The sequence below is a fragment of the Caretta caretta genome, chromosome 15, assembly GCF_965140235.1.
Source record: "Caretta caretta isolate rCarCar2 chromosome 15, rCarCar1.hap1, whole genome shotgun sequence".
In the NCBI taxonomy this organism is placed as follows: domain Eukaryota; kingdom Metazoa; phylum Chordata; order Testudines; family Cheloniidae; genus Caretta; species Caretta caretta.
In genome coordinates, this window is record NC_134220.1 from 25,455,341 (window position 1) to 25,481,454 (window position 26,114).

Consider the following 26,114-nt stretch of genomic DNA (forward strand, 5'->3'; position numbering starts at 1 on the left):
AGTATTCTTGATAGCAAGTTAAAGAAATATGGGCTGGATGAATGGACTATAAGGTGGATAGAAAGCTGGCTAGATTGTCGGGCTCAGCGGGTAGTGATCAATGGCTCCATGTCTAGTTGGTAGCCGGTATCAAGTGGAGTGCTCCTAGGGTCAGTCCTCGGGCCGGTTTTGTTCAATATCTTCATTAATGATCTGGAGGATGGTGTGGATTGCACCCTTAGCACGTTTGCAGATGACACTACACTCGGAGGAGAGGTAGATATGCTGGAGGGTAGGGATAGGATACAGAGGGCCCTAGACAAATTAGAGGCTTGGGCCAAAAGAAATCTGATGAGGTTCAACAAGGAGAAGTGCAGAGTCCTGCACTTAGGACGGAAGAATCCCATGCACCGCTACAGACTAGGGACCGAATGGCTAGGCAACAGTTCTGCAGAAAAGGACCTAGGGGTTAGAGCGGACGAGAAGCTGGATATGAGTCAGCAGTGTGCCGGTGTTGCCAAGAAGGCCAATGGCATTTTGGGATGTATAAGTAGGGGCATAGCGAGCAGATCGAGGGACATGATCGTTCCCCTCTATTAGACATTGGTGAGGCCTCATCTCATAGAATCATAGAATATCAGGGTTGGAAGGGACCTCAGGAGGTCATCTAGTCCAACCCCCTGCTCAAAGCAGGACCAATCCCCAATTTTTGACCCAAATGGCCCCCTCAAGGATTGAACCCACAACCCTGGGTTTAGCAGGCCAATGCTCAAACCACTGAGCTATCCCTCCCCCCACACTGGAGTACTGGAGTATCTGGAGTACTGTGTCTAGTTTTGGGCCCCACACTACAAGAAGGATGTGGAAAAATTGGAAAACGTCCAGCAGAGGGCAACAAAAATGATTAGGGGACTGGAACATATGACTTATGAGGAGAGGCTGAGGGAACTGGGATTGTTTAGTCTGCGGAAGAGAAGAGTGAGGGAGGATTTGATAGCTGCTTTCAACTACCTGAAAGGGAGTTCCAAAGAGGATGGATCTAGACTGTTCTCAGAGGTAGCAGATGACAGAACGAGGAGTAATGGTCTCAAGTTGCAGTGGGGGAGGTTTAGGTTGGATATTAGGAAAAACTTTTTCACTAGGAGGATGGTGAAACACTGGAATGCGTTACCTAGGGAGGTGGTGGAATCTCCTTCCTTAGAAGTTTTTAAGGTCAGGCTTGACAAAGCCCTAGCTGGGATGATTTAGTTGGGGATTGGTCCTGCTTTGAGGAGGGGGTTGGACTAGATGATCTCCTGAGGTCCCTTCCAACCCTGATATTCTATGATTCCATGATCTCGAAGAACACCATTTAGGGAAAAGGTAACTATCTTTTATTAATGATAACACTGGGAGCAGGAGTGTGGCGGGGGTGCTAAGAAAACAGTCCCTTATTTTTAAAATACAATGTTGGCAACTCTACTGCCAGGCCAGAACTCCCCAGCACTTCCTTACAGTCCCTGTCGTCTGTGCCCCAGCAGTGCTGGTCTCATCCTTTCCCATCACTGTCTTCAGGAGGGGTAGATATAGGCAGATCCCCTGTTGTTACAAAGCAAACTAATCCAAAGTTCATCCCTGTTCTTGTTTTCTGTTGTATTTTGCGCTGGACATCCAGGGTTTGTCTGCCCTCTATCCTGGAGAGCCGTTAGAGTGCTGGCATCACACAGCGCCAGGAGCCTCAGAGCTGAGTGAACAAGAGGGGAAAGGATTCTTAGTCAGGCTCTTTAGCTGGTTTTGTTCACACCTGTCACTTAGATTCCAGGCAAAGAGCTGGGCGGGGTGGGGCAGGGAAGATGTGCTCTGTGTTCAAGATTCTAGACACACAATTGCGTGACTGAGGTTTAAGAAATCTCTCACTTCAGTTCTCTGGTGCTCCAAGGAGACCTCCAGCAAACCAGGGAAGACCAGACTTGATACTCCTAATATTTCCAAGTAGCAGCAGCAGCAAGGCCCCTTTATTTTAACCCCCTCAGGCTTTTGTTACACATTCAGAAAGAGGCCTTTGGACAGTGTTCTATTTTACTGGTCACTTCTGTGGCAGAATCCAGGGGACATGGGCCTGATAAACAGAGAGAACCTGGAGTCAGAGATGCAGACAGGGAGGGAGCACCCAACTGTCTGCCTGGCAGGACTATTCCACTTGGCAGGAAGATGAAGGACTCAGGCATGGGAGAGAAACAAGATTATCCTAGGGCTGGAAGGGAGAGTCAGTCTCCCCAGAGCTAGTGAGGGGATAGGGCTGGGTTGGGAAGAAGTCTGTTTTGGGGAAGTTTGGAGAGAGAGGCTGTGTGGGGGATCAGGAGAGAAAGGGGGAGCTGGGAATCAGGACTCTTGGACTTCACTCCCCATCAGCTGCTGCTAGTTTTGTGGCGTAACCGCTCTGTATCTGAATTCACCACTCTGTGAAGTGGGAGTTGTGAGATTTAATGCATTATTGTTTGTAAAAGGCTTTGAGATCTCTGGGTGCTTTATAAAAAAGGGCCAAGTGTTGTTATCAGAAGGGTGAATCTACCAGATAGATGCGGAGTATTGAGTAACACTTTACACAATGCAACATCTAAGAAAAGACATTAAGCAAAGATGCTCAGAAAAAAGCCACTAGCCTAATGTCCAGAGAACTTGCAAGAGACAGATTCCCTCATGCATTCTCCTCTGCTTGCAACCCTCTTGTTTCCCACTGCCTAGCTTCTCAAATGGTTCCATTCTGTCTATAACCAGCACAGGCTCTGCAGACTTTTGGTGCTGCACACTTTAAGCAACAAGAAGCATGACAAAGAAAGAAACTACATCTAGTACTAAAGACACATGGCGTGGGATTTCAGCAAGGGGAGGGAAATCTTGTTGGATAGGAGCAATAAGTGGTGATGGTAGGAAATGAGAGGTAGCTGTATGTGGAACAGAAGCCTTGTGAGTGTAAGAAAGCTGGGAGGCTTTGGGAAAATGATGTTTGGGGTGGAATATCAAGGCCCCACACACTGGAGGCACAGAAAGGGAATACGATGATCTGTCTTCACCAGAGATGTCTTCACTAGTCACCACCGAAGAGCCATTAGAGATTATTAGGCAAATAATCACCATTTGTGGAAGTTCCTAAATATGTTTTTACCCAGCAGACTTGGAAGCAGTTGTACGTTTGTAAAGATAGACGATAAAAGCTCTGGAGGAGCTGTCATCAACTTGTGGCTCAGTAATTTGTGCTTTGAAAAGTCTCTAAAGACATATTTACATGAGACCTCAAGAGCTCGTTTTACCACCTCTCATATACAATTTATGTAATTATTATATTGCATATAATTATTTATTTGCATATATTCTATATGATTATTTGATTATAAGTATTTCTAGGTCCTTAAAATCTTGGGGATATTTACAAAAATGATTGAATATAAATTCCTTCCAGAAAAGGGACAAAGCTCTAATTTCTTCCCCTCACTTCCAGCTGGTATGTATGTTTCCCCAGCAGGTAGAGCGTTAATGTTAAAACACACACAACTTAATTAGTTCAAATTAACTAAATTAGTTCAATTGATATTAACACCCACTAGCAGTTTTTTACACAAATCACAGTGGCAAAGAAATGCCGAGATTTTGATGCTCCACCTTTAATTCCTCTAATTTAATGACAGGTTTCAGAGTAGCAGCCGCGTTAGTCTGTATTCGCAAAAAGAAAAGGAGGACTTGTGGCACCTTAGAGACTAACCAATTTATTTGAGCATGAGCTTTCGTGAGCTACAGCTCACTTCATCCAGCTCACGAAAGCTTATGCTCAAATAAATTGGTTAGTCTCTAAGGTGCCACAAGTACTCCTTTTCTAATTTAATGGTTTAACCCTATAGGATAATAAACATGGCTACTTTGCACTCGGCTATTGCTTTCTATTTGTAGCTCTCCAAGTGCTTTATATAGCTAGATCTACATAATTATTATTATTTTACTTTATTTTCAGAGATGATAGAGAGGTTACTAGTCTCATTTCACAACTGGTGAACATACACAACTCTCACTGAGGTCAGTGGGAACTAAGGATGTTCAGCGCCTGTGAAAATCAGGCCACTTGTGACTTTAGACCGTAGTCCGTCAAAGCAGGGATGGTCTTTTTTCTGTGTTTGTACAGCAACCTGAACAATAAGATACCAAACCCAACTGGGGGCTTTGGGCACTACCATCATATAAATATTTACTACTGTTTGCTACTGTGACTACAGGTCACACAGGAAGTCCTTGGCAGAGGTGAGACATTAACTCAGGTGTCCTGGCACCTAACCCAATACACAATCTAACAGATCACAGCTACAAAGGAGTTACCACCTATGAGTGCTGCACCAGACGTGTTTTATGTCAGGTGAACTTTGAATTCCTTTGGTTTGGGTTTTAGTCTTATAACATCATTTAAATGTAGTTTGTGTGTGTTTCTTTCCAAAAGCTAGAGGGATGTAGGATCCAGTCCTGCAGTACTTTCTCAGGAGAAACTCAGCAGAAGCTTTTGCCTAAAAAGAGCTGGGCCCTTACTAATGCTGTATATTTCTGTAGGGTGCCCAATGGCCTTGGAGGAAGGGGGTTGAGAAACGCTGATAATGGAAATAAAGAAAGTACACAGAAGGAGAAGAACCAGGTGAGGGGTCACACAGCTTATGTCTTTCAGATAGTGCAGTAGTATTTGGAAATGTAACTGCATGTAAGGGGGCCAGAAACAAGGTGTATAGAGAGGAGGAGATGATTTAGTGGAGACTAGCCCCACTTATGGCCTTTTCTCCTTTGATTAAAAAAAATTAAGAACACATTCTTATTTTAAGTCACTCCTGCCTTCAGAGTGTGAGTGTTGGGAGAGAACATCAAACTCATGTAACACACTGGTTCTGTAGGACATGTCCCCTTCTAGTGGCTGGCCTACATAGGGATTAAAAGCCCACTACTGCTACCAGTTAACAGTCAGCTCAGATGGTGGAGACGTGATTTTGGTGCAGAAGGTTCCCAGCTTCTATCTCTGCTGGGTGTCCCATGAATAGAGGTTATTGCACCTGACAGGTGCTGGATGGAGAACAATGGAAGTGATGTCCTCTGTTTGCAGAATGTGGACCCCAGCAACATGACCTGACCCTCACCTGAAGGCAGTATCTCTGAGGGAATTCGGCTCTGGTATCCTTGCTACAATTGCCAACAAGGTAGATTGTTGGGATGATGTTTTTTTGTTGCAGCCACAAATGATTAAACGGAGACCACTAATTTTACATGGACCACAGACCATTAGATAGATGGGAACAACTTTTGGTCACTTTGTACCCAAGCCAACTTCACTGGGGGCTGCCCAGAGTGAAAAGTCAGAACAAAAGGTAGCCAGTCAAGCCAAGTAAAGTTGACATGTACTGCAGGTGCCAAAACGTAAGGGTCTGATTTTCTGTGGTCTTGCACCTTGTGTTGTCATTTACAGCTGAGCCAAGAGAGTTGCAGAGTTGATGTAAAATCCTATTGTTCTGACAGGGTATCAATAGACACCCACTTTGCACAGGTGTCAGTGATGGAGAATCCGGCTCTAAATTCTTGACAGCTTCCTATCAGTGGAGAAAGAAAAAAAGGGAGTGCTCAAAAAAGTAGAAGGGTCCCTCTACACCTTGTACTACTGTATTCTAAAGAGAGATGTTTTCATAGGGTCTTTGCTATTTTGAAGACATTTATGATAGGAGCATTGTATATTTTTAAGCTGTTAGTGTAAGAACCAGGTAAACCACCCAGACTCTAATTCTCCAAGGCCCTGCAGTTGTTTACACTAATGCAGAGTGGCTGTAGAATACTACTAACTGGGAAAGGCACCATTCTACACCTACTTCATAGACGTGTAAAGGACTGCAGCAGGGTCAGGGCAATGGAGAATCAGGCCCACAAAGAGCAAGGCCAAGAATTGTGTGTTTCTGCAAAGTTTTACAAGCATTCGAGGGATCATTGTAAACACAATTATTTCCAAATCCTGCAGCAAAGTTTCAGGGACAGTCAGGCATCAATTTGCAAAGTGCTGGTTAGGGGGTTTAGCTGTGTGACTCCTGTTGACTTTGATGAGAATTGCGCAGCCAAGCTTTACGCGCCACTTTGAAAATATGGGGTAAAAAGCATATAATTCTGTGCCTTAGGCTTTCAGGCCCTGTGATAACAGAGTACAGCACACATCAGTTGTTTAAGCAATAGTCCTCACCACTCTGGGCTCCACTGCCCTAACTTGAGATGCATTTGGAGTTGAAAGTGATACTTCAGAACATCCAGATCATTTATTTTACAGTAGATCAGGCATCAGCCATGATTATTCCTATTAGACAGTGCCCTTATGTAGTGTTTAGTGGGTAGAACAGGGGAGTGGAGCTCAGAGACTTGAGTTGCAGTTCCTGTTGTGTGACCTTACACAAATTGTTTAACCTCTGTGACTCAGTTTCTCCACCTATAAAATGGAGATCACACCTACCTTCCTTTGTAAAGCACTAATGAAATGGAAGATGATATAGGCCCAATTCTGTGCCATGTAAGTCAAGGGGAGGCTGCCATTAAAAAGGAACGGGATTGGGCCCCATCTGGTTGTAAAATATTAGTAGAAATTGTAACAGTGTTACAGCCTTCTCAGAGTGACACTCTTACAATGGAAATGCCATGTAATGTGAAAGTTCCAGCATGGTGCTTAATTACAGTTGCAGAACCCACTAGAAAAGGCAGTCGGCCAGATTCTGATCAATTACACTCAGGTAAATCTGGAATCATTTGAACTGAATATCCCACAGGTTTACTGTGGATAAATCTGAGGATAACTCTGTTGCAATTAAATCGATCCCATCGTCTGAATGAGTTTTGGGGTCACAGATTGGTGTTTCTAAGACTTTTTAAAAATTTTTAAACTTTAGCATTCTGAATCGGCGTGGAAATTTATTTTTCATGACCATGTCTTTGCAAACAGAAAACCAGTTAATTATTATTATTATCATCTAGTTTTGTCTTTATTAAAGCTCTCAGTTGCTGCAGTCTATATTAACCTTCAACCTCTGATCAGACCGAACTGATGGTCAGACAGAAACGGTATTTAGTATATAAAATAACTGAAAAGAACACCTGTTTCACTTTATTAGGAGAATTGAAAAGAATGTTTTCTAACTTATTAGCAGATATTGCCCACCACTCAAATTAATTGGAAAGATTATAATATTAAATTTTTAAAAATACAGATTATTGCCTAATCTCCCGCAAAAACCCATCCCAGGCACCCTAAAACAAATCCAGCTCTTTTTATCCTTTAAAGAATGCCCTTCAACACTTCCCCACACCCCGAACTCCCCCCTTTGAACAAGTTACAGGATAAGCTTTCAACCCAAAAGTTCTGCCAAAAGTTTCTGAAGTTAATTTAAAACCCCACGTTATTTAAAACAATAACAACCCCCAGAGCTCTATTGTTTGCTCTTTAAAAATCAAAACGACCCCCCCCCCCAGCAATAAAAATCTAAAGTGCTCTGGGCGAGGAGGACCCTGGCTGGGAGAGACGTGTGAATGCCTTTTCTCCCCTAAAGTTTTTGGATGCATGTCTCCTAATGATGTATGGATGATATATTGCATTGTGGGTGTCAATATAAGTGACGGCCATATTTGCCGGTGCTGCTACCGCTGTAAACAACCCAAAGTGTCTGGGAGACACAGAGACGCTCCACGGAGTGTCAGGGCATTTTTCTTTCTTGCCTTTGCCATGTCTCTAGGAATGTCTTACAAGCCCAACCTGAACGCCCACCTCCCCGGGACTTCCATCAACCAGGGTAAGTCTCCGACGGCAACTGGAGGGCAAGTTTCCCAGCCCCTTTTCGGAGGCACAAGCAGAGCGCCGCGGTGCAGCGCGGATACCTGGGGAAAGCCCCGGACTGTAGTTTTTGTCCAGTTCTAGACGTAGGGTCAGATTCCCCGGAGCTGATTCATATCCGCCATTATTACTAATCACCCGCGGCGCGGCGCTGCCCAAGGAGCAAACTTCGGCTCCCCCCCCCGCCGCCCCTCCCCGGGCCCCGCGGCGCCCCGCGCCCCGCCTGGCGCCCAGGTGCCGGCCGCCTCCGCGCGGCGCCGCTCGGTCGGTGGCTCTTTGGATCCGGCCGTTCGCTTTCCTCCATGATCGCCTCCCCAGGGCTGCTGATTGATCTGGATCAGGAATATTCTGTGCGCGGCTCAGCCGCGACCGCTGCTGGCGGGACGCTGCAAGTGCCTGGCCGCGCGCGGTGCGGGAGCCCCGCTTCCCTCTGCTCTCCAGGGCTCGCGCCCCGAGTGACCCCCCTTTCTGCAGGGCTGCGCCCCGGAGCCGCTTTGAAACAGCCCCCTCCGCCCCGCCCCGCCCCGCCCCGAAACGGCCCCCTCTCCGCCAGGGTTTGCCCTCAGGGGAGAGTCACTCAAAGTGCTGGAGTCTGGAGATTAGCCTGGGCTGGATAAGTCTCCCCCTACCAGCATGAGACTCAGTTAGGAGCTTTGGAGAGCTTAATTTTTGTGAACGAGGGCCTCCTTTTTATTTCATTTTATTTTTTCTGTCAGTGCTTGTTTTTATTCCCCATCTTTTCCACCCCCTGCAAAGTTACTGGGGTGGAGTGAACTTTTTTATTTTCAAAGGTAACCGTCATTTAAAAAAAAATTTTGCGGTGAACTTTGCTGCGTGTATGGGGGTGCGTGTGTAATTTGGAAAATTCGGAAGAAAGCAGCTGCAATTCACTGTGGGATATTTTCAGACGATCCCGTATATCTGCACAAGACGGATATTAAAACAAAAAATGGAGAAGTTGTCTGTAACCGTTCTGGTTTTAACAGTTCGCTCACACATATAGTGTCTACAGGTCTGACATCAAAATATCAACAGGAAGAAATGTGACTTAAAAAAAAAAGGCAGAGAGAGAAGTTTTGATGTTTTAGAAGGCGGTGGAAATATACTTCAGTGGTTTTGCAGCACTGTCTGTCATTCTGTTCCTGGAGTATTGATGAGCTAAAGGGATTAATTACATGTACCCCAAAGAAACTACAATGACCGGCAATTATAGCAGATCTCATTTTGCTGTAAGGAATTGTCAACAGCTGACAGAGAAGAAATGAACTGCAGCCTTGATCCTGCAAACACCTACACATGAGAATAGCTTGAAGCATGTGAGTAGCTGACTTAAATGGGTACTCAGGTGTGTACAATGAAGCATGTAAGTATTTGCAGGATCATGGCCTGAGATCAGTGTGCTACTTTTTAAAAAAAGCCAGGAAAAAGGCATGTTCCTGACTTCAGATTCTTGTGACATACTAAAGCAATGTCACCAGAAAGAACCAAGCGATGGAACTGTTCCTTTTTGTGTCTCACTGCAGCCAGTGTCTCATTCTCTAAAATACCTCCATAGAAGAGCAGGGACACTGAGCTTTTTGTTTTGATTTTTGGCTTACGTCATGGAGCGAGAGGAAAACACAAGGCTAACTGCACTTCAGATGAAAGCAACGGCTAAGACCATGGCAAACATGTTACTGAGACTATTGGTTTAAGTAACTTGGAAAGTTCTTTCTGTGATTTTTGTTGCTATCATTGTTCTGTCTATATGCTCTCTAATGATCCATGCCATGATTCAGGCTGTACGTTTCTTTCATTCAGTTTGTCCTCTTTTTTTAATGGCTTTTCAGCAGTCCCCTGTGAGGCTTCAGTGATCCCCGAACTTGTGCTTGTTTGATTCATGTTGTCCTTAACACCCACAGACTCTTTGCAAGGAAAAATATTTTAATCAGTATCCAAAATGGGCTCTCTCTTTCTCTCCATCTCCTGCCATTATCCCTCATGCACCAGCCCTTCCTCTAGCTAGTGGCGATGCCAGCATGATGGCCTGAGGCCAAGGGAGTTAGACAAAGCATTCCTTGCAGGGGCACACATTGCATTCACAGTGATGTGATTACAAATGGCTTCCCTCCTTGCTGGACCCTAATTCTGAGTTTCAGGAGGTTCCTTCTCTATTGTGTTTAAATTAAATGCCACCAGCTCAGCTAGAAGTGGAAATCCTGGGTTTGCTTCCAAACCCGGGGCTAGAGCATCCCTTTCCTTTGTATCCTGTGAAGGGGCTGAAAGCAGGACATCTGTCCCTTTGGCCTGAGATCAGCTCTGCAGAAGCTGCTCTGCGGGAACTTGGAGTGATTGGGGCTCAGGGCTTTGAGGGGATGCAGCCAGCTGGGGGTACCTATATAATAATGCCGAAGCTCTGTGCTGCAGGGTTTTTGGTGCAAGTGGGACTAGAGGGGCTGTGGTGCCATGTTTCTGAAGTCTGTGTCTTCACTGCACAGTTAACTTGTGTTATCTACGCTCTGGTTAATTCCTCTCAACTAAGTCTAGCTCAAGTGAGAGTGGCCACTCTACAAAATAGCACGTGAGCTACCTGGGGTGTTTGTATTAGCAGCTGATGAGTTCTGCTAACCTGAGCTGCAGACTATACCACCAGGCAGGCCAGCCAACTCCACCCTGGGGTTTTTGTGTGTGGATGGGTCTCGAATTAGGGATAAGCCAAGTTACTTGTGCAGTGAAGGCAAGCCTTGAGAGAGAGGAGAGTTGCCATAGGAGCAGGGAGGGCTGCAAAGGGTTAATGGGAGATCTTGGGATGACTGTGGGGATTCCCTGCAGATCTTGGGACGGCTGTGTAAGGAAAGTCTGTCTACTCCACAGGTAATTTAAACCCCCTCCCCAGCTATATGATACTGGGGGCACTCCAGGGGCCTGATTCTCCACTGCCTTGCAGCTTTGTCATTTACACTCATTCAAAGAGAGAGTAATTTGCTTCCAAAGGGGAATTTTACACCTTGCTTTGCCCAGACTTGAGTGATGATGCAAAGCTCAGGGCAGTTGGGGTTTAGGCCCCAGGTGATTAACCTTGCAGTGTTTTTCCAGGTATCTGTAGTCTTCCCATGGGACTTTCCACTCTGGAGCCTGGGCTCTTGTGGTATAACGTTCAGTGCTGGTCCTGTGTTTATAAACCAGCCCCTCGCAGACAAGTTCTTAATCTCAAACACAAAACCTTCTGTTTTTTAAGGTCCTCTTTATTATCTCACTCGCTTTTTTTGTTTTGTTTAGTTTAAACAGGGTTAGAGCTATTATGGCTGTATTTTGTTTGTGCACCAGCATCTTTAATAATTTCACCTGGAATCTGCACAGCTCTGGGAATGGTATTTGCAAGGCGCATACTGTATCCGTCTCTTTTTTTTTTTTTTGCTCTGAACCCGCAGCAATGACCGCTTAAACTGCCCCCCTCCCCAACAAAATGCGAAGATCAGAGTGAAGTTTTAAAACTTCCATGTGTAGGATCAAGTTCCAGCAGATTATAATGATGTTAAGATAGCAGGCTGCATCCCGGATCCACATTGTTCAACAGCAACCCTTTAAACAGAAAAAATATTGTAACCTAGGACTTCCATAGTTCTCACTGTGCTTGCAGTGTCACCACTCAAAACTTTACAGTACTGAGATTCTCCTGTTCCAGAAGCACAGGTACCTCCCGCCACTTGAGCCAAAAGAGAATCTCCATTATCTGGTATCAGTATAGTAGGGGCCCAACACAACTGAGAGTTCTGATTCCAGCCAGTAGAGGGCAGTGGAACATATGCACCTGCTAGCTAGTCTCTTATGTCCAATAATATGTTACATTATTAACATTAAGGTTCTGACTCAGCTCCATGAACAAACTGCTTCCTTAATGTTCTTTATGTAATTATATTCAACGTGATCCTGTTGTCCTTATTCAGTTTTTATGGAGGGGGGAGTCGATTGTGCCACAAGAGTGCAGAAAATGAAGTACTCTGTTCAGATATCAGTTTGTGGAAGCTTTTACATATTAAACTATGCTAGACACAAGGAGTAATTTGTGGGCATTATATTTAACATTCGTTTTCCAGATTTACATATATATTTAAACTCTCTCTTGTCTTGGATTCACTTTTTCAAAGATTCACAGTGGCATTGCTCTGAAACCTGTTTTTATGACTGTAATTCAATTTGCTAAAATGTAATACAGCGCTTGCTCACTATTCACTGGAAGTCCAAGTTGTTAAAAATAGTCTGAAAAGAGCTGAGCTAAACATGCTGAGTAGTTTACTTTTTCCAGATGTAACTCACCTGGTCTCTTATCAAGTGAGTGCCTCCTTCCCCCCAATTCTCCCCCCCCCCATAGAAATGGATAATGGCAGGGGGGCACTGAGGGGTGTTTTTTTGCTGGTTTGAGCCAAAAGGGGTGTGGAATTACCAAATATGAATTACCTTTGTCTGTGTCTAAAATGTTAAAGCTTAAAAGAGGTTCTTTGGCTGTTGCAGAAGAACAACCCGAGCATTTTTTGTTTGGTTTTGTTTTTAAGGAAATGGCCTGATTCTCATTTGCCTTTCATTGACACCAAAGCCCCTTTCCAGGCTCTGGCAGTGTAAAGGGGATTTAAAGTGGGTGTAAATACAAAGTAAATATATAGATATAATGCACGTTGCATTTACACAGCTAGAGCACTGTGAAGGGGACTTTGTAAAGGGGATCAGTCCCAATATTTCCTACTAAAATGGCTTGTTTGTTTGTTTAAATATTCAGTGGGACTGGAGTGTTTAGGGGAATTGGTAATGGGACACAGAGTGTTTCACTGTGAGGTTGGCAGTGCCTGTCCTGCTTTGCCCTGGTGCTGAAGTAGGATCTGCCTGCATAGACACTGATGCCCATGTGGCATCTCCATTTCTATTATTCTAATCATTTAGGACTGGAAGGGACCTTGAATCAATTTCTAGTCCAACTCCCCACACTGAGGCAGGACCACGTAAACCCAGACCATCCCTGACAGGTGTTTGTCCAACCTGTTCTTAGAAACTTCCAATGATGGGGATACCACAACCTCCCTTGGAAGGTATTTCAAAGATTAACTATCTTTATAGTTAGAAAGTTTTTCCTAATAACTAACCTAAATCTCCCTTGATGCAGATTAAGCCCATTACTTCTTGTCCTACCTTCAGTGGACATGGAGAACAATAGATCACCATCCTCTTTTTATACTAGCCCTTAACATATTTGAAGACTATTAGCAGGTCCCCTCTCAGTCTTCTTTTCTGAAGACGAAACATACTTTGCACTTGTCTTCATTAAATTTAATCTTGTTGATTTCAGACCAATTCTCCAGTTTGTCCAGATGGTTTTGAGTTTTAATCCTCTTTTCCTAAGTGCTCGTAACCCCTCCCAGCCTGGTGTTATCCACACATTTTATAAGCATACTCTCCATTTCATTAGCCAAGTCATTAATGAAAATATAGAATAATGCCAGACCCAGAACTGGACCCTACTAGATACGCCCTCCCAGTTTGACAGTGAACCATTGATAACTACTCTCTAGCAATCAGTTTTGCACCCACCTTATAATAATTTTATCTAGACCACATTTCCCTAGTTTGCTTCTGAGAACATTATGTGGGACTGTCTAAAGCCTTACTAAAACCAAGATACATTACATCTACACCTTCCCCCCCATCCACTAAGCTAGTAACCCTGTCAGAGAAGGAAGTTAGGCTGGTATGGCGTTATTCATTCGTGACAAATCCGTGTTGGCTGTTACTTATAAACCTATTATCCTGTAGGTACTTACCATTTGATTGTTTAATAATGTTCCAGTATCTTTCCCGGTATTAAAGTTAGGTTGACTGGTCTGTAATTCCCTGGGTCTCTTGGTTCCCCTTTTTAAAGACAGGTACCATGTTTGCCCTTCTCCACCTGTCCTCCAAGAGATTGCAGTGAAATTTTGTATAAATGAAGCCAAAACGTTTTGAGTGCTAAGAACTCACATTCTTTCCTTCTAAGTTTGAACACTAAAACCACAATTCAGACAGATGCGATTGTAAAATGGCCAGATTCCACAAATTGGGCCCAGCATCTGGGGTGAAATCCTGGCCCCATTGATTTCTCTCCTTGTGGGTAGTCACTTCCACCTGTGCCCAGGAGCTGTAGAATTCCACCCAATCAAAAAGGCAGCAGTTTGCCCAGAGTACAAGGCAGTGGAGGAATTTACCCAGTGAGCTTAATTCTGCTCTTACTTAAACCAGGTTTACATGCCTGCGACACCAATAAGTTCAATAGGATTATTTCTGATTTACATGGATGGATTTGAGAGTAGAATCAGGCCTATATGTTCATTACACAATCTTAGTTGGGCAAATGTGTTAAACTCACAATTAATCCACTTGTATTCAAAATGCAACTTAAGATGAACTGGCTTTTTCTTAGGGCTGAGAGTTGTGTGTGGGGTTTTGTTTTTAAGAAAAAGCTTTTATTTTCTGCTCTAAGAAATATCAGGTTTTGCCTTTATTTATTTATTGCCAGAGGATTCTATGGATGACTAGACAAGTGTGTGGAGGATTTACATCACAAGAAGATGACTGCTGAGCAATTGAGAGGGGAGCAGGTTTTTATTCAGACTCTTTAAGATGTGTTTTTTAACTTCCCGTTTTTGCTCAAGTGCTCGTCAAACATTTGGGATAAAAGCACTTTGTGAAAAATTCAGACCTCCTGCAGAGGCACTGTGGGATAATTGCATGGATTTTCTCCAGCAAGCACCAAAATATTCACAGATTTTGTACCAGTATAAATACTTTAGTTAAAATAATAAAATCAACCCTCTAACTAAATAGTTATACTTGTAGGACCCCTAGTGTGGACACAATTATACTGGAATAAATTCCTTAAATTTGTATAGTTTTTTCCCCTTCCCATACAGGAATAACTATACTGCTAGAAGCATCTGTAACTGTATGCAAGTGGAGGTGGGAACGTGTACCACTTTAACTACATCTATGTAATTAAAGCAGTACAAATACTGAGTGTAGACAAGGGCACAGTTAAGCAGCACAGTAGGTTTGGATGCGATAAACATGCCACATGGTTGTGTGATGACAAAAGCTGCCACCATGTGTCTGTAACTGTCTGTATGTGTTATAAGCAGATCAGATGAGAGTGCCTTGACCTGGCTACAGAAACACAGTTTACTTTGCAGGATGCACAGGGTTTTGTGAGCTCTCCAAGCACAACCTGACTTCCCATCCACTTCACTTGCTGGCAACAGCAGTAGATTTAAAAATGCAAATTCTCATCAACCACATGAGTGAAACCAGAGAGACTTGGAGGAGCAGCTCTGCAGGAAGGAAGAGGAGTTAAAGGCAGGGCAGCTGCATGGAAGGCATATAGCTCCATCCAGCTTCTACTGAAGTCAGTGGAAAGGTTCCTGTTGCCTTCTGTGGGAGATGGGTTGGGCATATAGGGCTTGATTCCAGGCCCGCTGAAGTCTATGGGACCTTTCCATTTACTTGAATTACACTGTGTGTTGAATCAGGCTGAGAGAGAGCAGCTGGAGGTAAGTTGGGGGGCTGGAATGGGGAGGATTGGGAGTAAATGTTATAACAGTCGTTCCAAGAGTGCAACTGAATCTTGAGCGGAGGGGATGTTTGAGGCTGAGGAGTGCAACTAGCATCTGTCATTCCTCCAGAGGCTCTGGTGACAGTTGTACTCCAGCATTCGTCTCTATTCTCTATTTGCGGTATTGCTAACTGCCAGCATTCAAAAGTAATGAGTCAGGTCCCAAAATCATGAGATTGTCCCATAAAATCATGAGATTGAGAAAATATACATTTGGCGTTCTTGTTTGACCTGTGGTTTTTGAACCTTTGGGGGCACTCAGATGACTTTTTCAAGCTTTTTTTCCTGCAATCAAGAGAAACTGGAACTTAAAAATGTCTCTTTTTAAACTTCTCTAAAAATTGCTAAAAACTTCTCTTTTTAAAAAAATATGCAAGCTGAGATTCTCATATGATCACTTTCCTCCAGCATCTGGAGCATTAAGAAGAACATCAAATAGTGCAAGGCTCGTGATAAATCCGTGAGCTTTGTCAGCACTGTTTACATCTAAAGATAGATAAATCAGCATGCCTATCATCTAGTCCCCCAGTCTCCTGGATAGAACAATACTTGCACCCCTCCTTTATCAATACCAGCATGGATTGGCTACCAGCCTAGGGTTAAGCAACATGGGTATCCCAAAATTGCCACCATCAGACCTTACACCCTGCGGTGAAGGTCAGCAGCCTTGACCTCAGTTGGATCAAACTGGGGAGTGAATTTGAGTTGTCGCTGCCCCTCCTACTCTCCCCTCCACGTCTACAGTGAGAACATACTGCTCCAGGTCCCAGATGTTCAGGTCTAGAGTCTGACTCCAGCTAGCCTCATCCCTGGTGCTGGCAGAGGGAGGAAGCTGCTCAGGTAGCCTGAACAGAAGCCATATAGCGCTCTGCAGATCTCATCAGCACTTTGGATCAGCAAAGGGTGCAGACAGGATGCCCGAGAAATACGACATCTGAATGCCATAATCGATCTTTCATCCTCTTCTATGGAGTACAGTCATTTTGACATCTTGACCTGGTCTCCTATGACTTATGATGCCATATAGGGCTCGCTGGCCTGGTTTTGCTGCTCATTATAATGACAGGAGCCAGCAAATGTAATTTGAAATCTATTAAATGCTTAGATACACAAATGTATTTTGGATTAACTAAGTAAAAACATCTAAGACCCAGGACCCTTCTAGGGGATTAATGGGAGAGTTGAGAGGGTGAGAAAAGGCCAAGGTCCATTACCCCTCACCAGACATTAATTCTCAGGACATACCTTGCACTCAAGCTCGTTAGGATCACAACCGCGTTTTAAATAAATACAAAAATTTGATTTTCCGTTTATTCTGTCGAGTCCAACTCCCTCCCCCACTCCCTCGGGGAATGACTGGCAGGCGTCTGACATGGGCGCCTGCAGCGCATGAAGAACTCGTATCACAGCCAAGCTAAATCCCTTTCTTTGTTCCCTGTGCCTGCTGCTACTGATAAAGTGGTTGGCGCATGGCATTATGTCTTATTACATTTTTGATGCAGACTGCAAAGAAACAGGTAAACTCACCATGGTTACCACTACTTGTCATTCGGCAGGACATTCTTTACTCTGTAATGGCCTCTAGTGTCTGCATCACAGCTTTGCATATGCTGTGGGTAAAGTAGACAATACAGTGTCCCTGGCTGCTCCAGTGCCAAAATTCCATTGATCTGATTATTGAGAGGTGATGCACGTGGTGTCACTAAAATCCCAGTGCCAATCCCTTTCCCATAGCTCTCTGACAGGATCAGGTTTTTAGCAAATTCTCCTTATTGGTTGTACACTTTTTCCTTTAATGCTCCTTCAGCCACTGTCAAAATCTGCAGCTACTCTGTACTGCAATGCCATATTGTTGTCAGTGTCCAGATCTGTGAAACTTTCTCATGCAGCACCTCACTGCTTTGTCTCAGTGCATCAGGCACCTGATGGTTTTTGTTCTTATCTGTACGCTCCTTGTGTTGTAATCTTGACTTCTATCCAGGCTGGGAACCTGACATAGTTCCAATTAACATGGTCTAAGCAGGAGATCAATGAGATGTCTGTTCTGTATTGTTGTTAAAAGCAGCCAGCGGAAACAAATAATGTTAGTTGTTTTCTTCTACTTCTTCTTTTTTTTTTTTTCACTTCATAGCCAATAGGAAAGGTGTGTTGGCTAGTTGCTAGGACAGGTGACTGGAGACTGGACTCCTGAATGTCTTGTCCTTGTAAACCAGGGATAGGCAACCTATGGCCCGTGGGCCAAAGGCGGCAGGGGAGCTGATTTTCAGTGTCACTCACGCTGCCTTGGTCCTGGCCACCGGTCCGGGGGGGGCTCTGCATTTTAATTTAATTTTAAATGAAGCTTCTTAAACATTTTAAAAACCTTATTTACTTTACATACAACAATAGTTTAGTTATATATTACAGACTTATAGAAAGAGACCTTCTAAAAACGTGAGAAGGTATCACTGGCACGCGAAACCTTAAATTAGAATGAATAAATGAAGACTCGGCACACCACTTCTGAAAGGTTGCCGATCCCTGTTGTAAACTGATTGACCCTGTAAATGCCTTTCCGCCCAGGTGGTGGGCTTATTACTGCAAACCGTTCCGCAGACTTCAATTAGACTTTTCAGAATCACCTAGTAGCAAGCCTTCACAGGATTGGGCCCATGCTTTGTGACTGGAGGGAAAGACACTTAACCCACCTATGCCCAGTTTTGTTTTCTGTAAAATGGGCATAACCAAACTCCCCTTCCTTACAGCGTGCTGGGCTAACTAATGGTTGTAAAGCGTTATGAGACCCTTGGAGGAAAGGTGCTACTTCCCGCAAAGTAGCATCATGGATGTCGGTTCGACATCATTCTTATAGATTTTGGAAAGGTCGGGTAAAATGTGGATATAAAAATATTGCAGGTGTAAGTGTGTCCTGAGACGACAACCCACGTTACAGAGTGTAAGAATGGAGAATGTTAAGGTGTACCGTCGCTAGGAAAAAGGTGTGTTATACCTCATGTTAGCAACCCTTTCAAGACAAGGCAGTCTGTAATTTTTCAAACAAAATTAGCAGATTGAGCTAAAGGTTAAAGGGGAGATGAGTCTTCAGCTCAAGCAACTGACTCATGAAAAAGCTACAGACCGCCTTGTCTTCACTAGGATTTTATCTCGCATTAGCTAACTCAAGTTAAGAACACCCTTTCTTTTTGTAGTGAAGACCAGGCCATCATGGTTCCCTGTGATTGCTACAGAAGCACAATGATACTTTCAAAATGAGGAAGATTAGACTCATGGTTCCATCATGCACTCAGTACTTCTTACAGTGTGATCTCTGCTTCCTCTGATGGTGTCCTTGCAAAAATAAATAAGAGTCAGGAGTAGAACACTAAACGGAACAAAATGACTCTCATGTCAAATCCTTTTCATTTGTATTTCATTTAAATTCCAAATAGGGCCACGAACATGGGAAGGGAGTGGGAAAAGCCTTGGAATTTTCAGGGAAGAGGTCTGTAGAGAAGGGAGTTGGTGTGTCTGGGTGGCTGCAGAGAAAGCCTGGACAGAGGGAAGTTACAGTAGGAGCAGGAACGTTTGAAGGGGAAGAGGAGAGAAAGAACAGCTAGCCATGATGATATAAATCCCCCTTAGGTCAGATTCTGCAATCCCTACTTGGGCAGAACTCCCAATAAGGTTATGAAAACAAGCAGCAGGATTGGGACCCTTACATGCCTTTTTATTTTTCATGGTGCATTTTCCTGAAAAGGATGATATAAGATGACTGAGGAGGCTGTTTCAGTGGGCAGACGAGATGAGATCAATAGGTGCCATTAGCAGACTCACATGGACAGAGGTTGAGCCCTTAAATCAGCAGTGCACAACACTGGATCTGTCTATCATGTGCATTTCCCCCCAAAATTTTGAATTTTAGAAACTGATTAAGGAATCTGTTCAGATTCTCTTCTACCGGAGCAGATCTTTGACTGATAACACTGGCAAAACCCATTAAATTAGGTCCTGTAACTCTTGCTTAATTTAAAAAGCCACCTTAACTTATGGAATAATAATAAAGGACACAAAAAGTTTTGGGTTTATTTGCAGGGAGAGTAGGAGGAATGTTCCTGTGCAGTGTGAGTAACTCACCTTGAACTCCTTCAGGAAAAGATGCAATCGTTCAGAAAGTGCCAAGTATAGCAGCTATCTTTTGAGGAACCTATTATTTTTAAAATAATCAAGATGGAACATTAAGTAGATAATTACTTCTATTACTTTACGATCCATGCAAGGTTTATTGACCCTAGAAGTAATGTCTGTCAGTATTTACTTAAAGGGACCATAAAGTTTGATAACGACAAAAGTAAATATATGTTCATAATAAGAATGTTCTGTCAGTGCAGTTTAACTTCACACAGAAGTCTGATGATCTTGTGAAATATCAGACTTAGTAACAAAAAAAGTGGTGTTATATTAGTGATATCTTTCCTTGGTTTATTTGCATAGCCCAATCCTACTGGTGAAAAATGTTTGACATCACACAAGAGATGAATGTGATGAACAATATTCACTGCTGACGTCACACAATAAATAGTTGTGGGGTTAGCTCAAAATAGCTTTTTAGGGTGATTTGCATTGCAAATGTGATGACAATTTGAGTTGTAAAATTATAGCCATATTTACAGTAAGTCTATACAGAACATTTAATTTTATATAGTGTTGCATTTTTAACAGTACAAATGATATAACTAGGCGTGGCAGAACTAAATTTTTACTTTTTCGGTGTTTATTTTTGAGCATTTTTTTCTATTAGTGATTTAAATATTCACAGTTGTGCAAAATGATGGGGTGTGGGTCAGACAGTAGATGCTAAGATTCAGAAAATTTAAACTTTATAACCCTTAAAACACAAATTGCCAACATCACATGTCAAAATATACCAAGTAAATATCCTTAAATCAAACTCTTTAAGTTCTCAAGCTTATGGGTTTGTGTGTGTTTGGTGACATGATCATTTACCGACATTTACCGATCAAAAATCTAATCCTCCCAAGGCTAGAGATATCTGTAATGTTTTAGCCTGCACTACTTTCACATGTAATCATCCTGTAGGGAACACTGTACTTTAACTGTCTGTACTGTTTGCAGTGAACAGTGTGACTCTTGAGTTAGTGATCTGGAAAAAAAATGTTGACAGGTTACTGTTTGTTTAAAAACAACATCACCTCACTGAATTATGCCCCAATGGGTATTGACTAATTTATTCTTAGATAATAAATCTTGCTTTCCTATTTTTTCTTCCTCAAAAGCTGGAAGTGTTCACTCTCCCTCCACAAGTATGGCAACCTCTGCACAATACAGACAGCTTATAAATGATTATGGACCCCCGTCTCTAGGCTATACACAAGGAATGCAGGTAAAATTCCAATTTTTTTTTTAAATTGTATTGGTGACGAGTTTTGAGCGATAGTATGAATCACATGTGGCATGGAGACTGATGTGACCCTCCCTTGCTTTGAAATGAAATACAAATGGCAGACAGATTCATCACATGCATCCTGGTTTCATATTAGACTAACTGTAGTGCTCACTGGGGGTTATAGAATCATATGTAAGTCTGGAAGGGACTTCAAGAGGTCGTCTAATCCATCCTCCCATGCTGAGGCAGGGTATTTAATAACTAACCACGAGTCCCTGCCCACCGGTGAACCTTGATGTGAGTTGTGTTTGAAGACAAAGGCACAGGTATAAAATGATCAAAGATTATAATCTGATGGTAAAGGCTGCAACAAACAGGACTCTATTAGTATGACTTTTAAAATAGAAAATCATATTTAATATTAAATATATTTCTAACTGTAAATTAAGATTTACACCAGCAAAACAATGTTATAAAATGCATGATCCAAACCTTCCTGTTGGCTGCTACAAGAATCTAATTGGTCAACTTTTGTGGAGTGGCTTCTACCATTTAACAGGGAGAAGGAGGCCTTCTTGTGGCATATGGACAGCTTTCTTCTCTCTCTTACTGACTTCCCCACCTATTTTAACATACTCTGAAAACATGTCTGGTCAGTTTTTGCCTGTACTACTACTTAAAATTAGAACAAATGGAGGGAGAGAGAGATGAACTTGAGCGTTGGGTTAGTTAATGATTTGCAATACTGTTCGGATGAAATGTTAAAAGGTCCCAGCCCTGCAGTCAGATCTGCCCTGATAGATCCTTGCAACTGCATGGTACCTCATCGTATCTGATGGCAGGAGCAGGGGCTAAAGCAGCATCGTGTTTAAAATCCTGTAAAACTATAAACTTGATGCATTTAGTGCAAGTGACCATGATCAACGGGAGCACATTATGAAATAGATTCTTATGATTTCTTTAATCTGCTATTTTTTGCTATGTATAATTCAGATTAATTTATTTCAAACTGTAGGGTACCAGCAGCAGTCAAGTACCACAAAGCAAATATGCAGAACTTCTAGCTATCATAGAAGAATTAGGAAAAGAAATTAGACCTACATATGCTGGAAGTAAAAGTGCCATGGAGAGGCTAAAACGAGGTAATCTTTTTTTTATTAGAATGGACAGTGTTTTGGATCCATTATTTCCAAACCGTTTCCCCACATCCTTTATTTCAGAGATGGGGAAACTTACAGCTGGCTTGACTTAGTGTGTTTAGTTATGAGTTGCTGGTTTAACATAGCTTAGCAATAGCCCATTCACTTTCTACGTGACCAACCAACGACTGAATGGATTTCATGTGTACAGAGGGGAGTACAGGTTAGTGTAACTTGCACCTTTTTCCAGCCCCCTCACCGTGTACATAACATCAGTGAAGGCTCCCAAAAGACTTACTTAGAATCGCCTAAACTCTCTTCCATAGATTCCAAACCATGTACCAAAGTATCACTTATACATCACTTTTCCAGCTGGTCCACTTAATCTTAACTGAATGTATCTTTGCTTGAAGAGATTCTGTGCTGTGGTAACTTGCATATTGAGGGGCCTGGAGAGAGGAGTATAGGGGGGAAAAGCAAACAGGAGGCTCACATTGAACTAGCCAGCATCTTCCTCTGTCACATGTATTTCTACTCCTCCTGGCTCCTCTGTTAAGTTCCACCTGCTTAGACTGCCTCATACGCCAGTAAGCAGATGTAAGTACATCTAAGGGAGCCTGAAGCTACTAGAGTCTAAGGGCCCAGTTCATCCGTGGTCCACAGTTCCTTTTGGCCAGCAAAAGAGGGTAGTGAGTCTCCTTTCCTCTCCGTTGGGGAAATCACTGCATGCCCTACAGCTGGTGCAGCCAGCTCCACACCATCCCCTGCAGGAGGCATGTCAAGGACATTCCTGAAGTGCTGCTGGAGTGACCCATAAGGGCCATGAACAGCTCAGTGCAAGGCAGTTCCCCAAGTTGCTCTATCCTGTGCCAGAGGCTAAAATGGTCTCTGGTTAGCCCAGCAGCTGGGTAGTGCAAAGGTGGCATTAAGCCAGCTGTATGTAAGGCCCTACCATTAAGGGGAGAGTAATATATCTACCACAATGTGCAATAAAATGAATAGTAGCTGTTCTTGGAAGGGATGTAATAAAGTCTGCTGATAAGAGTGGTAAAGTGGAATCTGGGCTGACTAAAATCAATGTTGCAGGAGTCTCTTTATTGCACTCGCTGAGTCAGTGTCAAAATAGATCAAGAATGGCTATAGGCTAATGAGAAGGACGTAGAAGAAACTTGGAAAAGTTCAGACTGTCAGCATGAACAATTGCTTGCTGAACAGTTGAGTTGCTAAATTAAAGTTGTGCTTTCCTACATTACAGCATGTATTTATATAGGGCTCATGGATATCAGCCAGTTTTTCTGACATCTTCTGACTCAAAAACTTGCCCACTTAATAGTGGAGGAGGTTTCTATGAGGAGGAATTAAGTGTGTGTGCAGGGAGCATACAGTAGTATGATGGGGTGGGGCTGGGGGAATCTTGCAGGTGTCCCGCACAGGAGCGGGAAGGTATATGGATCATTCCTCCTGCAGGAGACTTCTGTCTTTGTGCTCCACCAACTTAAAAGCCACACAGGCTGTCAAGCTTTGAAATCAATTAACAGTCTGTTTTCTACCTAATTCAGGGTAGCTCTGCTGCATAAACTGGGTACCTTGCCACATAAAGTCTAATGTGCTGCTTTGAGTCTGTATCTGTGCATACCATAGGTACAGGCACCAATTTTCTAGTGTGCATATATATTTAACCCTTTGAAAATCCTTGTATCCCTAACTTTTCTAGTGTAATTATTTAATGAACAATTATTTCTTTGGGTGCAATCACTGGCTGCTCTGTGACCATGAAGCTTCCGGGCTGGCAGTCCTTCAGAGGCAATGTACTTTGAGTGGGATGAGGCTAAGCATCTCCTGCTGCTCAACAGCAACTCCTCCACCCAGCTAAGGAGCAATAGTGGTGGGCTCTGAGCAGAAACCAATCTATTCTCTCTTGCCCTGAAACCTTGGTGCCAGAGCGTAGCCCTGTCTGCACGGGGAAAGTCATGCCAAAATCTCCCTTGGACCGAACACAGGCTGCTGTGAACTTCGGTAGCACTCGTCTAGATCTGCCACTAGTGTTTTAAGTATTAAGGCTGGGACTTAACGGTGCTTTTGAAAATTCTAGTTCATGTCAACTAGACCTGAGCAAGGTTACACAACATAGTGCTTACAATGATGGACTGTCTACGCTGGCACTCTCAAGGTTGTTACCACTGGTGGAGCTTAGACTTTGACTTTCAAGGCAGGGTGACAGTTATGGCTCTGAGTTGAGAGACACCCTCTCAAAGCGGGTTTCAGAGTAGCAGCCGTGTTAGTCTGTATCCGCAAAAAGAAAAGGAGTGAAGGGAGCTGTAGCTCACGAAAGCTTATGCTCAAATAAATTTGTTAGTCTCTAAGGTGCCACAAGTCCTCCTTTCCTCTCAAAGCAAAAGTTACTCGATGGACAGATCAGGTTTTTTTGATTAAATTATTTTTAGCAAATTTTCAAATTACAATTATGCAAGATCCAGTTTGTTTTTTAAATTAAGATTTGCAGTTTAAAATAGCCTGCGCTGCAAAGTTTAGATCTCTCTCTGAATGTGGAACTTAATTTCACAGGTGCTTGGATTCAGGGTTTTGGTTAGGACACATTTAACTGAAGTTTAACACAATGGTCCCTTCGGCGTTCATCTGTGAAAAGATGCCAGTTAGGAGAACCAAACTCACTTGCTTGAACTACAGGTGGGATGCTGCTGCCACCGCTGCCTTAGTTATGGTACGTTGCAGCACCCTTGCTAGCTAGTTTAGGACAGAAACATTAAACCGCTTTGTTGAATTTCGACTGTCACCTAACCTGATACTTTCAAAAATCTTCCGTTCTTTTACAGGCATCATTCACGCTAGAGGATTAGTTCGGGAATGCTTGGCTGAGACTGAACGGAATGCAAGATCCTAGCCTACTAATTAAGTTACAAGACTTTCCAGCTCTTTATGAAGAAAAATGTAATACTTATTCCTTTTGAAACATGCAGATGAATCTTTTTATTTTGAGCGTTTTACCCTTTTTTTTGCCCTTATGAAAACGTACAGTTAAGAAGGAGAAGATTTTTCAATTTACTGAGGGTTTGCATTTTTTTAGATGCTAAACTCCCCAAATTCTTTCTAAAAGGTTAAGACTAAAACTGCATGCAGAGGAATGCTTTCTCTCCCACAGCCTATACTTAAGTTCCTTTCTTATCCAGCCACCGTCTCATTCTTTTTATTTCTTTGACTATATTCACTTAAACCCACATGGTCAATCTTTCAACCTTTGACATAAACTCTAAGGATTTTTTTTTTTTAATAACTGCACTGGTAGCATGTTTTACCTAGTAGTTGGCTATACTCACACAGTTTGACATACAGCATAGACCCTGCTTAGAAATAATCCTTTTTTTTTTTTTTTTTTGCATAAGCATTTGCATGATTGTTAGTGCTTTGGAGTCCATTTAAAGTGCATGAGTTATAAATACAGAAGATAGAGCAACCTAACAAACAATAACAAGGTCCCAGAAAACTAATTTTCACCCTAAGGCTGAAGATTTCATTGTAAGTTTGCCAAAAAACAAAATTCTGGATAAGTTACTAAAACTGTTATTTGCATCTTTGTATGTATTTATTACTTGATGTAATAAAGCTTATTTTCATTAACCATTTGTATTAAAACTGTATGTACTGTCACTTTAATCAACATTATGTTAAAAGTGCAAAAACTCAGTAGATAGGCCAATGTTTAACCTTCATGCAAGAGCCTCAAGTCCAGGAACAGACTAAGGAATAGGGCTGCAGACTGCTGGAGACGTTCCATCCATAGCACTGGCCCGATGCAGTCAGTCTCTGGAGGAAGCAGGTAAGGCTGCTTGCCGGCTCCATTGCTACTTATAAAAAGCAAAGTGTGGGATATGTGTAAGAATGAAAGATACCGTAAAGTTCTAGGGATGTGATTTGACACCTTGTAAAAAAACCCATCACCACTCCATTAAGATGGAAGATCACCTCTTCCCTTTTGATTTTAAATCAACATCTTTAATAAAACTAAGCAGATGCTCCCTATTCAAATAAAGCTGGGGAAATTTTAAAAACAGAATAAAGACCCTTTCTGAGGTGAAACTATTTAAGTGTATTGTGATATAGTAAAGACAATGGCATAACACTGGTATTCAG

The 26,114-nt window shown here is 42.8% G+C and overlaps 1 protein-coding gene across 2 annotated transcripts; it reads left to right on the forward strand.

The window, feature by feature from the left end:
- The first annotated feature begins 7,549 nt into the window (after positions 1-7,549).
- Positions 7,550-25,601, forward strand: CDK2AP1 (cyclin dependent kinase 2 associated protein 1). Of its 2 annotated transcripts, none has more exons than XM_048821482.2 (4): positions 7,550-7,793; positions 20,717-20,823; positions 21,842-21,968; positions 24,800-25,601. In XM_048821482.2, exons 1-4 carry the CDS (start codon positions 7,565-7,567, stop codon positions 24,865-24,867), a joined length of 531 nt encoding a protein of 176 aa, XP_048677439.1. In that variant the 5' UTR covers positions 7,550-7,564; the 3' UTR covers positions 24,868-25,601. The 2 variants fall into 2 exon arrangements, with proteins under 2 accessions (XP_048677439.1, XP_048677441.1); XM_048821484.2 differs by lacking the exon at positions 7,550-7,793 and adding an exon at positions 8,371-9,150.
- The last annotated feature ends 513 nt before the right edge of the window (positions 25,602-26,114 follow it).

Excerpts from the sequence above, each read along its gene's own strand:
- CDK2AP1 (XM_048821482.2), top strand. The coding sequence starts at position 7,565 with ATGTCTCCTAATGATGTATGGATGATATATTGCATTGTGGGTGTCAAT. Across the intron at positions 7,794-20,716 it reads CGGGACTTCCATCAACCAGG|CTGGAAGTGTTCACTCTCCC; the intron begins GTAAGTCTCCGA and ends CTTCCTCAAAAG. Across the intron at positions 21,969-24,799 it reads CATGGAGAGGCTAAAACGAG|GCATCATTCACGCTAGAGGA; the intron begins GTAATCTTTTTT and ends GTTCTTTTACAG.